Source organism: Oncorhynchus clarkii, chromosome 27 (assembly GCF_045791955.1).
Source record: "Oncorhynchus clarkii lewisi isolate Uvic-CL-2024 chromosome 27, UVic_Ocla_1.0, whole genome shotgun sequence".
Classification (NCBI taxonomy): Eukaryota; Metazoa; Chordata; class Actinopteri; order Salmoniformes; family Salmonidae; genus Oncorhynchus; species Oncorhynchus clarkii.
In genome coordinates, this window is record NC_092173.1 from 31,544,869 (window position 1) to 31,562,091 (window position 17,223).

Sequence of the window (17,223 nt, forward strand, 5' to 3'; positions counted from 1 at the left end):
ACTCATTTTGGAAGTTATCATTCAGAAACTTTGCACAAGTACTGTTGCCCTCTTATGTTTTCACTGAAATTGTCCACATCATCCTATCTGAATGTTTGTTTTGTCTTGTTCATTTTAAATATGATGGAACAACAATGAAAATGTAGGAGAATATAACACAATAGATCTGGTTTAGATAATACAATGGAAAAACATGTTGTTTCCATTGTATTATCTAAACCAGATCTATTGTGTTATATTCTCCTACATTCAATTCACATTTACACAAACTTCAGAGTGTTTTCTTTCAAATGGTACCAAGAATATGCATATCCTTGGTTCTGGGCCTGAGCTACAGGCAGTTAGATTTGGGTATGTCTTCAGGTGGAAATTGAAAAAAAAGTGGGGGTTCCATTATTTAACTAGGCAAGTCAATAAAAATCATATTTACAATGATACAATAGTTATGCACGCTCAAGTTTTATGGTTTTTTGTCTTATTTCTTGTTAGTTTCACAATTTAAAATATTTTGCATCTTCCAAGTGGTAGGCATGTTGTATAAATCAAATGATACAAACCCCCCAAAAAATTTATTTCCAGGTTGTAAGGCAACAAAATATGAAAAATGCCAAGGGAAGTGAATACTTTCGCAAGCCACTGTATGCATAACGCACTTCGACATATTCTTGCATAAATGTCCAAACAGAACAAGACTCTTAGCGCGCGAGGTTAGCAGAAAGATTGTGTGATGGACAAAGAGTTTCCACCTACTCTCATAAAGCATAACTCATTGGCTATCTAGTATCTTCCTTGCTAAAATTGGCTTTCCAGTGGATATAATGAATGCAGAATGATATATCAAAGGCTAATTACTTTTTATAGTGTCCGAGGAATAAATACGAACGGAATTTGACTAGTTGAAACAACGTTTAGCATTCAATTTTCACAGATTTCTTTCTTGCAAGTTGAACGAGTGGAAACACAAAATTGATTGTGCATACAAAATGGACCGTTTTAGGATATGAAAAAGGATTTTATCTAACAAAACAACACTACATGTTATCTCTGGGACCCTTAAAATGACAAATCAGAGCAATATTTCAGAATGTAAGTAAATATTTTACCTTCAGATGTGAATGTATCAAACCTGTTACGGTGAGAATTTTTTTGTTGTTGTTCTGCACTCTCCTCAAACAATAGCATGGCATTTTTTGCTGTAATAGCTACTGTAAATGGGACAATACAGTTAGATTAACAATAATTTAACCTTTCTGCCCATATAAGACACTTATATGTACCAACATTTTTGTATATGTACCAACAACGTTGTTGAAACATTATGCTAATTGAGTAACAATTTTCCCATAGACGGGACAGCAATCCCTAACTTTTAACAAGACACACCTGTTAATTGAAATGCATCCAGGTGACTACCTCATGAAGCTGGTTGGGAGAATGCCAAGAGTGTGCAAAGCTGTCATCAAGGCAAAGGGTGGCTACTTTGAAGAATCTCAAATATAAAATATATTTTGATTTGTTTAACACTTTTTTGGTTACTACATGATTCCATATGTGTTATGTCATAGATTTGATGTCTTCACTATTATTCTACAATTTAGAAAATAGTAAAAATAAAGAAAAACCCTTGAATGAGTAGGTGTGTCCAAACTTTTGACTCATACTGTATATACATAAATTGAGAGGACAAAACATTAGGAACACCACCCTAATATTGCGTATTGAACAACTCCCTAATCTAAAATATATTTTGACTTGTTTAACACTTTTTTGGTTACTACATGATTCCATATGTGTTATTTCATAGTTTTCATGACTTCGCTATTATTCTACTGTCACGTTGGTCATAACGAGGGGACCAAGGCGCAGCGTGAGATGAATACATTCTTCTTTATTTAAACAAAGAACACTAAACAAAATAACAAAACGAACGTGAAGCTATAAACACGAGTGCTGACATGCAACTACACATAGACAATAACCCACAAAACCAAAATGGAAAATGGCAACCTAAATAGCATCCCCAATCAGAGACAACGATAGACCTACATTTACCTAGACAAACCAAAACCCCATAGATGTACAAAAACCCTAGACAAGCCTAAACACACATACCATTCCTCGTCACACCCTGACCTAACCAAAATAATAAAGAAAACAAAGATAACTAAGGTCATCTGCTTTGTAGGAAATAGTAAAAATAAAGAAAAACCCTTGAATGAGTAGGTGTGTCCAAACTTTTGACTGGTACTGTATACAATTGAAGTCGGAAATGTACATACACTTAGGTTGGAGTCATTAAAACTTGTTTCTCAACCACCACATATTTCTTGTTAACAAAATATAGTTTTGGCAAGTCTGTTAGGACATCTACTTTGTGCATGACACAAGTAATTTTTCCAACAATTGTTTACAGACAGATTATTTCACTTATAATTCACTGTTTCACAATTCCAGTGGATCAGAAGTTTACATAGACTAAGTTGACTGTGCCTTTAAACAGCTTGGAAAATTCCAGAAAATGATGTCATAGCTTTAGAAGCTTCTGATAGGCTAATTGACATCATTTGAGTCAATTGGAGGTGTACCTGTGGATGTATTTCAAGGCCTACCTTCAAACTCAGTGCCTCTTTGCTTGACATCATGGGAAAATCAAAAGAAATCAGCCAAGACCTCAGAATAAAAATTGTAGACCTCCACAAGTCTGGTTCATCCTTGGGAGAAATTTTCAAACGCCTGAAGGTACCACGTTCATCTGTACAAACAATAGTACGCAAGTATAAACACCATGGGACCACGCAGCCGTCATACCGCTCAGGAAGGAGACACGTTCTGTCTCCTAGAGATGAACGTACTTTGGTGCAAAAAGTGCAAATCAATCCCAAAACAACAGCAAAGGACCTTGCGAAGATGCTGGAGGAAACAGGTACAAAAGTATCTATATCCACAGTAAAACGAGTCCTATATCGACATAACCTGAAAGGCCGCTCAGCAAGGAAGAAGACACTGCTCTAAAATCCCCATAAAAAAAGCCAGACTACGGTTTGCAACTGCATATGGGGAAAAAGATTGTACTTTTTGTATAAATGTCCTCTGGTCTGATGAAACAAAATAGAACTGTTTGGCCATAATGACCATCGTTATGTTTGGAGGAAAAATGGGGATGCTTGCAAGCCGAAGAACACCATCCCAACCGTGAAGCTAGGGGGTGGCAGCATCATGTAGTGGGGGTGCTTTGCTGCAGGAGGGACTGGTGCACTTCACAAATAGATGGTTTCATGAGGAGGAAAATTATGTAGATATATTGAGGTAACATCTCAAGACATCAAGTTTGGTCGCAAATGGGTCTTCCAAATGGACAATGAGTCTTCCATTTGGAAGACCCATTTGCGACCAAACAAAGTTGTCATATAAATAAAGTCATATAAACTTTGTTATATAAATATCTTGCAATTTTAAATGATGACGGCCTCTCTTTTAAATTGCATATTCAACAACTTACAAAAAAATTTAAGCTGAAATTGGCCTGTTTTTCTTTTGAAGCCAGAGGAGTCTAGTATCAGCTACATTTATGCCTTTACTAGACTATGGGGATATTTTATATACTATGAATGCTTCTGCTCAGTGTTTGAGATCAATTGACACTCTTTACCATGGCACTTTGAGAATTATTTTAAACTGCAAAACCCTTACGCACCACTGCACTTTGTATACCAGGGTTGGCTGGCCTTCTCTAGTCACTCGTAGGCTCAGTCACTGGTATACTTTTATTTACAAAGCCATTTTGGGTTTACTACCTTCTTATTTGTGCATTTTTATTGTTCAGAAATGTGGTGGGTACTCTCTTCGTTCGCTGGACTTTATCCTGCTAACTGTTCCAAATGTCCGAACTGAATTTTGGTAAAAGGGCTTTTATGTAGGAAAAAGGAAAAGCCTCAGGACTACCTGACATGATGACTCCTTGCTGTCCCCAGTCCACCTGGCTGTGCTGCTGCTCCAGTTTCAACTGTTCTGCCTTACTGTTCTGCCCTAACATCTTGGCCATGTTCTGTTATAATCTCCACCCGGCACAGCCAGAAGAGGACTGGCCACCCCACATAGCCTGGTTCCTCTCTAGGTTTCTTCCTAGGTTTTGGCCTTTCTAGGGAGTTTTTCCTAGCCACCGTGCTTCTACACCTGCATTGCTTGCTGTTTGGGGTTTTAGGCTGGGTTTCTGTAAAGCACTTTGAGATATCAGCTGATGTACGAAGGGCTATATAAATCAATTTGATTTGATGTACTCTGCGCCATCGTCTTGGAACACCTTACAAAATACTGGAAGAACTTGTCCCGATATGTGTTTTTAAATTACTGATGAAGGATTTTGAGGCTGATTCCCTGACCTGTCAATGTTTTTAATTTGCTGTTTTATACTCTTGTGAATTCAATGGTTTTTATTAGACTGCTTGTAGTTTTTCATGTTGTCTTGGTGCTGCTATCTTGGCCAGGGTGCTCTTGAAAAAAATATTTGAATCTCAAGGAGCCCTTCCTGGTTAAATAAAGGTAAAAAATACATGTAAAAAGTCAAGGTATTGGAGTGACCATCACAAAGCCCTGACCTCAATCCTATTTAAAATTTGTGGACAGAACTGAAAAAGCGTGTGCGAGCTAGGAGGCCTACAAACCTCATTCAGTTACACCAACTCTGTCAGGAGGAATGGGCCAAAATTTACCCAACTTCTTGTGGGGTTGTGGAAGGGTACCCGAAACATTTGACCCATGTTAAACAATTTAAAGGCAATGCTACCAAATACTAATTGAGTGTATGTAAACTTCTGACCCACTGGGAATGTGATGAAAGAAATAGAAGCTGAAATAAATAATTCTCTACTATTATTCTGACATTTCACATTCTTAAAATGAAGTGGTGATCTTAACTGACCTAAAACAGGAATTTATTAATAGGATTAAATGTCAAAATTTTGGAAAAACTGAGTTTAAATGTATTTGGCTAAGGTGTATGTAAACTTCCGATTAAAACTGTATATATATAAATCATATATAGTTGTTGGGGGAGAATATAGCACACTGGAACTGGTTGAGGGAACTCATAGGAGATGGTGCTCCCCAGAAGCCCAGAGAGGAGGTGCACAATAACCCCACCCCTCTACACAGACATAATTTCAACATCTAGTTGTGATTCATATTTGGTTGAGTTGTCAACTAACGCGAATTCAAGGTGAAATCAACAAAATTCACAATGTCATTGGATGTTGGTTAAAAGATGCGTGAAAAGACGAAATTCCCTTTCATCCAGTCAGTTTTCCACGTTGATTCGTCGTCATCGCATTACATGTTTTAATTGAAATGACATTAAAACAATATTGATTCTACCAGTTTTTGTCCAGTGGGTCTGACATTCCAGTCCCTCATATCCAATTCGCGCTCCGTGGTCACTTTTTGTTGTGAAAAGGTCGGTCACAGCCAGAATCTGTTGTGGAATAATAGTCATTTCGATGTCATACAACATTGTTTCCAGACGGCGCACCGCAGGCAGACAGACATCTTCAAATGAATGAACAAAATATTGTCATCGCACAGAGTGAAACAATAATCATGAAACAAACGCACGCTTCACTGAGCTCGGGTTCGAAGCACGAGTTAATGAATCCGCTCCCCCGATATATCCTCTTTCTGAATACAAACCAACCGTCTGGCTCTCGCTCCCAAGTCTGATTGCGCTGTGGATTCGCAATTCCGAGACAATTTTAAAACAAATAATTCAGATACCAGCCAGACTTTGCCAGAGGCAAGACACACGGCAGCTCACAGCACTGCGGGCAAGGTTCGGTCCGACCGGAACAGGAGAGAGGAGGATTGAGAGAAAGCGATAGGCGCGTTCACACAGGGATAACAGCTGGACTGGATATGCAAATAAGCTGCCAGGAATGAGGGCACGGAGCACCCACGAGTCTTCTCAAGTATTTGATCGATAGGGGATATTAGGGTCAGCTAGCCAGAGCGGGCGCAGTTATAAACAACTCAATGAAGGCGCGCTCACTCGGGGCAAGTTGAGAAACTGTGCATCACAGACTGTCAAAACCCAACGCGACGTTTAACATATTCAGCTATTAAATAGGCTACAAGTCTACTTTTGCAACAACATGGCAGTGTTTTGTCAGAAGGACAGCAGGGTTTGAATGTCTCGGACTGGGAGGACATAAATTGGCAGCCCTAAGGTTTTCGAAATGCCAGAGAATGTTTCGTTCTCCAGGAACCGCACAGAACTGGAAGCGCGGCCGGGGGCGCGTCCCGCATGGGCTATCACTGTGCTGGCCAGCGTGCTGATCTTCACCACGGTGGTGGATGTCCTGGGCAACTTGCTGGTTATCATTTCAGTGCTTAGGAACCGGAAACTTAGGAATGCGGGTAAGTGGATAATTATTGTTTGTGTCTCTTTTGTGTGTGTGTGTGTGTGTGTGTGTGTGTGTGTGTGTGTGTGAGACAGTCAGAGAGAGAGAGACGGAGAAAGATGGCAGCCCTGGTTATAGCCTACCTTAATATTGTTGAAATTATTTGGCATAACATTGATTTATCGGCCAATACAATATATATATATATCATAAATGCAATGACAAGGAGAGATTCTGAAAATAGGATTTCGGTCTTGTGCCTAATCTGAATCACTGAATGGTCTCATTCACATCAATAAACCTACATTCAATACCCCATATGAATGAGACTGCTGAACACACAATCATAGTATTCCCCCTATGCGGATGGTGTGAACATCATATGTATTTAGTTTACTTTATGCACAGAGAAAAACTATGATTGTATCGAACATTGATGATTGTTATGGGAAAATGTTGTCTTATTGTCTGTAAGGTGTTTTAACCTATGGCAATGTTTTGAGAGTCATTCGGGAGTCACTTGTGAAGAGCTACAGGGAGTTCTCAGATCTTATTGTGGCGCTCAATTCCTACCAAACAATGTGCACATGAAGTATACATAGATTATGATTAGCATAACATATTTAAATCTCATGGGATTATTTTAGCTTGGTTTATTGTTGCCTTAATCCATTGTTCTATCAATATTGACCATAATTGTTATTTAATAGTATTGTTATTAAATAATACATAAGCAAATATACATGTTTTTTTGTTTGTGTATAAACAGAGGCCTACACCTTTTTTTTCAAATTGGATTTTGACAACATTATGAGCTGTTTTCATAAGTGTCACGTTCTGACCTTTATTTCATTTGTTTTGTCTTTATTTAGTATGGTCAGGGCGTGAGTTGGGGTGGGCAGTCTATGTTTGTATTTCTATGTTTTTCTAGTTCTGTGTTTGGCCTGATATGGTTCTCAATCAGAGGCAGCTGTTTATCGTTGTCCCTGATTGAGAACCATATTTAGGTAGCCTGGGTTTCACTGTTGGTTTGTGGGTGTTTGTTTCCTGTGTCAGTGCCACACGGGACTGTTTCGGTTCGTTTATAGTCACTTTATTGTTTTTGTATTTCATAGTGTTCAGGCTTTTCTTATTAAAATCGTCATGGACACTTACCACACTGCATATTGGTCCGATCCTTGCTACACCTCTTCAGACGAAGAGAAGGAAATCTTCCGTTACAATAGGCCTGTCGTGTCCATAGTGAAAATGCAAAAGTAACACCGTATAAAACGGTGCGGGAAAAAAAGGCGCACGAGCACCAATTATACCAACACATGTCAGCTGTGTTACAGTTGCTGTAACATTATGTGCCCATTCGGGTGACTTATAATATATTTATTTTGTTTGGCGTTTTCTGACCGGGCTAGGTAGCTGTCATCTAGGTTACTGATTAATATTGTAATATATGTTTGAAAACAGAAAAACAATTCAGTTGTGATGGTTTGGGGATGTAATGCAGGGGCCGGGGATTAGTTGTAATACTTTCGGTCAATTCCAGTCTTGTTCTCAACACTGAGCTCTCAAATCTCTGTAGCACTTTGACAGCAGTCACAGTCGTGATTTACCGTGCTCGGTTCACTTGCTTTTATTCAGGCATCATCTATTAGGGGTGTCATGCACCCTAAAAGTCTGAGGGGCAGTTTATTCCTGGAATCTAGAGCATAATTGTTAGGCTTAATTCTATGTATTTTTCTGCAAATGTTCTGAATTTACGAACGGCCAGGGCACACTCTGAGCGCCCTCTGGCACTCCAGAGTAAATTTACTAACACTCCCTAAATATGCTTCACATCTTTTCTAAAATCTGGGTAAACAATTGAAAGGCATGTGAGTCTTATTCAGAACAACTTCATAAAACAACATAAAATTGCAAAGTGGCTAGGAGTATTACAAAGAATCAACAAATAATAATAATACATCAAAAATATATATACAGTATGAGTCAAAAGTTTGGACACACCTACTCATTCAAGGGTTTTTCTTTATTTGTACTATTTTCTACATTGTTGAATAATAGCAAAGACATCAAAACTATGAAATAACACATATGGAATCATGTAGTAACCAAACAAGTGTTAAACAAATCTAAATATATTTTAGACTTGAGATTCTTCAAAGTAACCAAATCAAATCAAATCAAATCAAAAAAAATTATATAGCCCTTCGTACATCAGCTGATATCTCAAAGTGCTGTACAGAAACCCAGCCTAAAACCCCAAACAGCAAGCAATGCAGGTGTAGAAGCACGGTGGCTAGGAAAAACTCCCTAGAAAGGCCAAAACCTAGGAAGAAACCTAGAGAGGAACCAGGCTATGTGGGGTGGCCAGTCCTCTTCTGGCTGTGCCGGGTGGAGATTATAACAAAACATGGTCAAGATGTTCAAATGTTCATAAATGACCAGCATGGTCGAATTATAATAAGGCAGAATAGTTGAAACTGGAGCAGCAGCACAGTCAGGTGGACTGGGGACAGCAAGGAGTCATCATGTCAGGTATTCCTGGGGCATGGTCCTATGGCTCAGGTCAGTTGAAACTGGAGCAGCAGCACAGCCAGGTGGACTGGGGACAGCAAGGAGTCATCATGTCAGGTAGTCCTGGGGCATGGTCCTAGGGCTCAGGTCCTCCGAGAGAGAGAAAGAGAGAAGGAGAGAATTAGAGAACGCACACTTAGATTCACACAGGACACCGAATAGGACAGGAGAAGTACTCCAGATATAACAAACTGACCCTAGCCCCCCGACACATAAACTACTGCAGCATAAATACTGGAGGCTGAGACAGGAGGGGTCAGGAGACACTGTGGCCCCATCCGAGGACACCCCCGGACAGGGCCAAACAGGAAGGATATAACCCCACCCACTTTGCCAAAGCACAGCCCCCACAACACTAGAGGGATATCTTCAACCACCAACTTACCATCCTGAGACAAGGCTGAGTATAGCCCACAAAGACCTCCGCCACGGCACAACCCAAGGGGGGGGGGGGGGCGCCAACCCAGACAGGATGACCACATCAGTGACTCAACCCACTCAGGTGACGCACCCCCTCCAGGGACGGCATGAGAGAGCCCCAGTAAAGCCAGTGACTCAGCCCCTGTAATAGGGTTAGAGGCAGAGAATCCCAGTGGAAAGAGGGGAACCGGCCAGGCAGAGACAGCAAGGGCGGTTCGTTGCTCCAGAGCCTTTCCGTTCACCCTCCCACTCCTGGGCCAGACTACACTCAATCATATGACCCACTGAAGAGATGAGTCTTCAGTAGAGACTTAAAGGTTGAGACCGAGTTTGCGTCTCTGACATGGGTAGGCAGACCGTTCCATAAAAATGGAGCTCTATAGGAGAAAGCCCTGCCTCCAGCTGTTTGCTTAAAAATTCTAGGGACAATTAGGAGGCCTGCGTCTTGTGACCGTAGCGTACGTGTAGGTATGTACGGCAGGACCAAATCAGAGAGATAGGTAGGAGCAAGCCCATGTAATGCTTTGTAGGTTAGCAGTAAAACCTTGAAATCAGCCCTTGCTTTGACAGGAAGCCAGTGTAGAGAGGCTAGCACTGGAGTAATATGATCAAATTTTTTGGTTCTAGTCAGGATTCTAGCAGCCGTATTTAGCACTAACTGAAGTTTATTTAGTGCTTTATCCGGGTAGCCGGAAAGTAGAGCATTGCAGTAGTCTAACCTGGAAGTGACAAAAGCATGGATTAATTTTTCTGCATCATTTTTGGACAGAAAGTTTCTGATTTTTGCAATGTTACGTAGATGGAAAAAAGCTGTCCTTGAAATGGTCTTGATATGTTCTTCAAAAGAGAGATCAGGGTCCAGAGTAACGCCGAGGTCCTTCACAGTTTTATTTGAGACGACTGTACAACCATTAAGATTAATTGTCAGATTCAACAGAAGATCTCTTTGTTTCTTGGGACCTAGAACAAGCATCTCTGTTTTGTCCGAGTTTAAAAGTAGAAAGTTTGCAGCCATCCACTTCCTTATGTCTGAAACACATTCTTCTAGCAAGGGCAATTTTGGGGCTTCACCATGTTTAATTGAAATGTACAGCTGTGTGTCATCCGCATAGCAGTGAAAGTTAACATTATGTTTTCGAATGACATCCCCAAGAGGTAAAATATATAGTGAAAACAATAGTGGTCCTAAAACGGAACCTTGAGGAACACCGAAATTTACAGTTGATTTGTCAGAGGACAAACCATTCACAGAGACAAACTGATATCTTTCCGACAGATAAGATCTAAACCAGGCCAGAACTTGTCCGTGTAGACCAATTTGGGTTTCCAGTCTCTCCAAAAGAATGTGGTGATCGATGGTATCAAAAGCAGCACTAAGGTCTAGGAGCACGAGGACAGATGCAGAGCCTCGGTCCGATGCCATTAAAATGTCATTTACCACCTTCACAAGTGCCGTCTCAGTGCTATGATGGGGTCTAAAACCAGACTGAAGCATTTCGTATACATTGTTTGTCTTCAGGAAGGCAGTGAGTTGTTGCGCAACAGCCTTTTCTAAAATTTTTGAGAGGAATGGAAGATTCGATATAGGCCGATAGTTTTTTATATTTTCTGGGTCAAGGTTTGGCTTTTTCAAGAGAGGCTTTATTACTGCCACTTTTAGTGAGTTTGGTACACATCCGGTGGATAGAGAGCCGTTTATTATGTTCAACATAGGAGGGCCAAGCACAGGAAGCAGCTCTTTCAGTAGTTTAGTTGGAATAGGGTCCAGTATGCAGCTTGAAGGTTTAGAGGCCATGATTATTTTCATCATTGTGTCAAGAGATATAGTACTAAAACACTTGAGCGTCTCTCTTGATCCTAGGTCCTGGCAGAGTTGTGCAGACTCAGGACAACTGAGCTTTGAAGGAATACACAGATTTAAGGAGGAGTCCGTAATTTGCTTTCTAATAATCAAAATCTTTTCCTCAAAGAAGTTCATGAATTTATCACTGCTAAAGTGAAAGTCATCCTCTCTTGGGGAATGCTGCTTTTTAGTTAGCTTTGCGACAGTATCAAAAAGGAATTTCGGATTGTTCTTATTTTCCTCAATTAAGTTAGAAAAATAGGATGATCGAGCAGCAGTAAGGGCTCTTCGGTACTGCACAGTACTGTCTTTCCAAGCTAGTCGGAAGACTTCCAGTTTGGTGTGGCGCCATTTCCGTTCCAATTTTCTGGAAGCTTGCTTCAGAGCTCGGGTATTTTCTGTGTACCAGGGAGCTAGTTTCTTATGAGAAATGTTTTTAGTTTTTAGGGGTGCAACTGCATCAAGGGTATTGCGCAAGGTTAAGTTGAGTTCCTCAGTTAGGTGGTTAACTGATTTTTGTCCTCTGGCGTCCTTGGGTAGACAGAGGGAATCTGGAAGGACATCAAGGAATCTTTGTGTTGTCTGTGAATTTATAGCACGACTTTTGATGATCCTTGGTTGGGGTCTGAGCAGATTATTTGTTGCAATTGCAAACGTAATAAAATGGTGGTCCGATAGTCCAGGATTATGAGGAAAAACATTAAGATCCACAACATTTATTCCATGGGACAAAACTAGGTCCAGCGTATGACTGTGACAGTGAGTGGGTCCAGAGACATGTTGGACAAAACCCACTGAGTCGATGATGGCTCCGAAAGCCTTTTGGAGTGGGTCTGTGGACTTTTCCATGTGAATATTAAAGTCACCAAAGATTAGAATATTATCCGCTATGACTACAAGGTCCGATAGGAATTCAGGGAACTCAGTGAGGAACACTGTATATGGCCCAGGAGGCCTGTAAACAGTAGCTATAAAAAGTGATTGAGTAGGCTGCATAGATTTCATGACTAGAAGCTCAAAAGACGAAAACGTCATTTTTTTTTTGTAAATTGAAATTTGCTATCGTAAATGTTAGCAACACCTCCGCCTTTGCGGGATGCACGGGGGATATGGTCACTAGTGTAGCCAGGAGGTGAGGCCTCATTTAACACAGTAAATTCATCAGGCTTAAGCCATGTTTCAGTCAGGCCAATCACATCAAGATTATGATCAGTGATTAGTTCATTGACTATAATTGCCTTTGAAGTAAGGGATCTAACATTAAGTAGCCCTATTTTGAGATGTGAGGTATCATGATCTCTTTCAATAATGACAGGAATGGAGGTGGTCTTTATCCTAGTGAGATTGCTAAGGCGAACACCGCCATGTTTAGTTTTGCCCAACCCAGGTCGAGGCACAGACACGGTCTCAATGGTGATAGCTGAGCTGACTACACTGACTGTGCTAGTGGCAGACTCCACTATGCTGGCAGGCTGGCTAACAGCCTGCTGCCTGGCCTGCACCCTATTTCATTGTGGAGCTAGAGGAGTTAGAGCCCTGTCTATGTTGGTAGATAAAATGAGAGCACCCCTCCAGCTAGGATGGAGTCCGTCACTCCTCAGCAGGTCAGGCTTGGTCCTGTTTGTGGGTGAGTCCCAGAAAGAGGGCCAATTATCTACAAATTCTATCTTTTGGGAGGGGCAGAAAACAGTTTTCAACCAGCGATTGAGTTGTGAGACTCTGCTGTAGAGCTCATCACTCCCCCTAACTGGGAGGGGGCCAGAGACAATTACTCGATGCCGACACATCTTTCTAGCTGATTTACACGCAGAAGCTATGTTGCGCTTGGTGATCTCTGACTGTTTCATCCTAACATCGTTGGTGCCGACGTGGATAACAATATCTCTATACTCTCTACACTCGCCAGTTTTAGCTTTAGCCAGCACCAGCAACCACTCTTTGCCTTGATGACAGCTTTGCACACTCTTGGCATTCCCTCAACCATCTTCACCTGGAAATATTTTCCAACAGTCTTGAAGAAGTTCCCATGTCAGCTGAGCACTTGTTGGCTGCTTTTCCTTCACTCTGTGGTCCAACTCATCCATGAGTTGGCTACCGCAGAATGCTGTGGTAGCCATGCTGGTTAAGTGTGCCTTTAATTCTAAATAAATCACAGACAGTGTCACCAGCAAAGCACCCCCACACATCACACCTACTCCTCCATGCTTCACTGTGGGAACCACACATGCAGAGATCCAACCAGGGTCAATGTTAGCTAGCTAACATTAGGCTATAACTAGCAAAGCAAATGGTTCTGAGATATGAATAACCAGATCATCCATGTAACGTTAGCTAGCGAGCCAGCGAGCTAATGTTAGCTAGCTAGCTAACTGTCAGTTTAACTTGAAATGAAAATGACTTTGTCAAAATTAGAAACGTGTAATATCTGAAAATGTAACAAGCTAGACTATCTTACGGTGCTCTGAAATCAGAGTGGATAGCCAGAGTGAATTTACCAGCTATGTCTATCAACCGTTGTTGCAGTGACATTCTATTGAAATATATACTTGCAATTTGTCTTTTGTTATGTATTTTGTTAAGACATGTAGCTAGCTAGCTAGCCAAACAATGTACCATAATCCCAACCCATGATGTTACTACCCTGCATGAATCTGCAGGTAGGTAACCAATCAAGTTCAATGTTAGCTAGAGAACATTAGGCTATAATTAGCAAAGCAAATGGCTTTGAGATACAAATAATAAGATCATACACGTAACTTTAGCTAGTGAGCCAGCCAGCTAACATTAGCTACCTAGCTAACAGTGCACTTTAACTTGAAATTAAATCAACTTTCTGTTGAAATTAGAAACGTTTAATATCTGAAAATGTAGCTAGCTGTTAGCTATACTATCTTACCCGTCCGTATACAACATGGATGGATGGACGCTTCTCCCTGTCACGGATGCCATGGTTTCCCTTAGTTTGAAGATGTAATCCGGAGACAAATAGACAAAAGCATGCTATATGGCAGACTAATCCGAAGTCATCTCTCGGCATGTCCAGCCCACTCATTATCTCAGCCAATCATGGCTAGCGGGAAGGTTGCTCTCTTTTTCTGTGGCTAAAGCAACCAAGCTCATAATTTAAAAATGGTATTTGTATTTACAGATGGAATACACGTTTGCTGTTAAGGCACATGAAAGTTCATATGTTCAAGAAGGCATCTCTGCAAAAAAACACATTTTGATAAAAAAAAAATGTTTACGTTCAAAAGGCTCTCCTGTGAAGTAGAGACCCGCGACATACGCCTACTTTCCTGAACCGAGTCACATTTGGGCTGTTCTTGCCATAATATGGACTTGGTCTTTTACCAAATAGGACTATCTTCTGTATACAAACCCTACCTTGTCACAACACAACTGATTGGCTCAAACGCATTAAGAAGGAAATACTTTCCACCATTAACTTTTAACAAGGGACACCTGTTAATTGAAATGCATTCCAGGTGACTACCTCATGAAGCTGGTTGAGAGAATGCCAAGAGTGTGCAAAGCTGTCATCAAGGCAAAGGGTGGCTACTTTGAAGAATCTCAAATATAAAATATATTTTGATTTGTTTAACACGTTTTTGGTTACTACATGATTCCATATGTGTTATGTCATAGATTTGATGTCTTCACTATTATTCTACAATTTAGAAAAATAGTAAAAATAAAGAAAAACCCTTGAATGAGTAGGTGTGTCCAAACTTTTGACTCGTACTGTATATACATAAATTGAGTGGACAAAACATTAGGAACACCTCCCTAATATTGCGTTCCACACCATTTTGCCCTCAGAACAGCCTCAATTCATTGGGCATGGACTACAAATGGTCGAAAGTGTTCCACATGGATGCTGATCGATGTGGACTCAAATGCTTCCCACAGTTAGTGTATGTCCAGTTGGCTGGATGTCCTTTGGGTGGTGGACCATTCTTGATACACATAGGAAACTGTTGAGCGTGAAAAACCCAGCAGCGTTGCAGTTACTACCATACCCCATTCAAAGGCACTTCAATCTTTTGTCTTGCTCATTCACCCTCTGAATGGCACACATACACAATCCATGTCTCAATTGTGTCAAGGCTTAAAATTCCTTTAACCTGTCTCCTCCCCTTCAGCTACATTGATTTGAATTGGATTTAACAGGTGACATCAATAAGGGGTCATAGCTTTCACCTGGATTCACCTGGTCAGCTTATGTGATGGAAAGAGCTCCAAGAGGACCACTGTGAGAGGGCACGTGCCTCTGCGCCCCCTCTGGACATGACACCTCTACCCTGGTCTAACGCATGGTTGCAGCCAGTCAAGATGCCAAGATGTGACAGTTCGCATCTAGCCCCAATGCACAAAGAAAAAATAAGTGCTTGTGTCCTAGCCGCCTCCTAGTTGCATAAAAATTGCATTCCAAAGACAACATCTATTGATAACATTTCTTGAGTACTTGTTGGTAGTATAGGTTTTTATGTCATTATTGTAATAAGAGAGAAATTGCTTTAGTCTGGGAATGGAGAGAGAATTCATTGTATGTGTTGTGCAACACAGAGCAAGAGAATTGTCAGCATCACTGCGCACGCACACACACATACACACACACACACACACACACACACACACACACACACACACACACACACACACACACACACACACACACACACACACACACACACACACACACACACACACACACACACACACACACACACACACACAGATGTATGTAATCCCATGACTCTGGATCAGAAAGTTGTTTGATATCTGTAGTGGAGGCTGTTTATTTTTTAGGGGAAGCAGCTCATGCCGCCTCTGTGTGTGTGTGTGTGTGTGTGTTTTTGCACGCGTGTGTGCACGTATTGACCGATAGGAGAAAAAATGACATGTTTTATTCCCACATACACAGAATAGAGGCAGTGAAATGTGTTGTTTTACTGGGTCCGCCATAGTAGTACAGATCTCCTGGAGCAAATTCGGGTTAAGTACCTTGCTCAAGGGCACATCAAAATATTTGTATCCTTGTCTGCTCGGGTATTCGAACCAGCGACCCTTCAGTTACAAACCCAATGCTCTAACCTTCAGTTACTAACCCAATGCTCTAACCTTCAGTTACTAACCCAATGCTCTAACCTTCAGTTACTAACCCAATGCTCTATCTAACCTTCAGTTACTGACCCAATGCTCTAACCTTCAGTTACTGACCCAATGCTCTAACCTTCAGTTACTAACCCAATGCTTTAACCTTCAGTTACTAACCCAATGCTTTAACCTTCAGTTACAAACCCAATGCTCTAACCTTCAGTTACTGACCCAATGCTCTAACCTTCAGTTACTAATCCAATGCTCTAACCTTCAGTTACTGACCCAATGCTCTAACCTTCAGTTACTGACCCAATGCTCTAACTGCTACCTGAGACCCACATAGTCAGTGTGGCTGAATGGGGATATGAGGGTGAATATCTAATTGAACCTCTTATTAATATGCCTGGCTTGTTAACAGGTCCCAGAGCTCTCCTATCCCCCACTCTTAATGAGCAGGAGACAATTAAGGGCAGGCACAGAGGTATTCTTCCTAAATGTGCCAGGGGGGAGACCTTCCTAGAGCCAGACCTCGTCCCAGACACAGCGCCCGGGCCCATTGACAGCACGTCGCCAGACATTGCCTTTGAAGCCTACATGGCACTCTATCTCACCCCAGATTCTCTCTCTCTGTCACTCTCTCTCGTCTCTCTCTCTCTCTGTCTTCTCTCTTACTCTCTCTCTCTCTCTCTCTCTCTCTCTCTCTCGCTTAACCCCTCTCTTTCTCCATATTATCTATCCCATTCCTCTCTCTTTCCCCCACTCCTCTGTTTATTTCCCTCTCTCTCTATCTCCCTTGTGGAGTGTGCCAGAGCTGGTGAGTTGGTAGTGTGTGTGTGTGTGTGTGTGTGTGTGTGTGTGTGTGTGTGTGTGTGTGTGTGTGTGTGTGTGTGTGTGTGTGTG

The 17,223-nt window shown here is 41.3% G+C and overlaps 1 protein-coding gene across 1 annotated transcript in view; it reads left to right on the forward strand.

Annotated features, from left to right (window-relative positions):
- Positions 1-6,005: 6,005 nt before the first annotated feature.
- LOC139386146 (melatonin receptor type 1B-B-like) overlaps positions 6,006-17,223 on the forward strand; it is a 74,227-nt gene continuing 63,009 nt past the window's right edge. Inside the window, exon 1 of the mRNA XM_071131597.1 lies at positions 6,006-6,405. Coding sequence (XP_070987698.1) covers positions 6,225-6,405 — 181 coding nt within the window. The 5' untranslated portion in view covers positions 6,006-6,224. The remainder of the gene's footprint in view (positions 6,406-17,223) is intronic.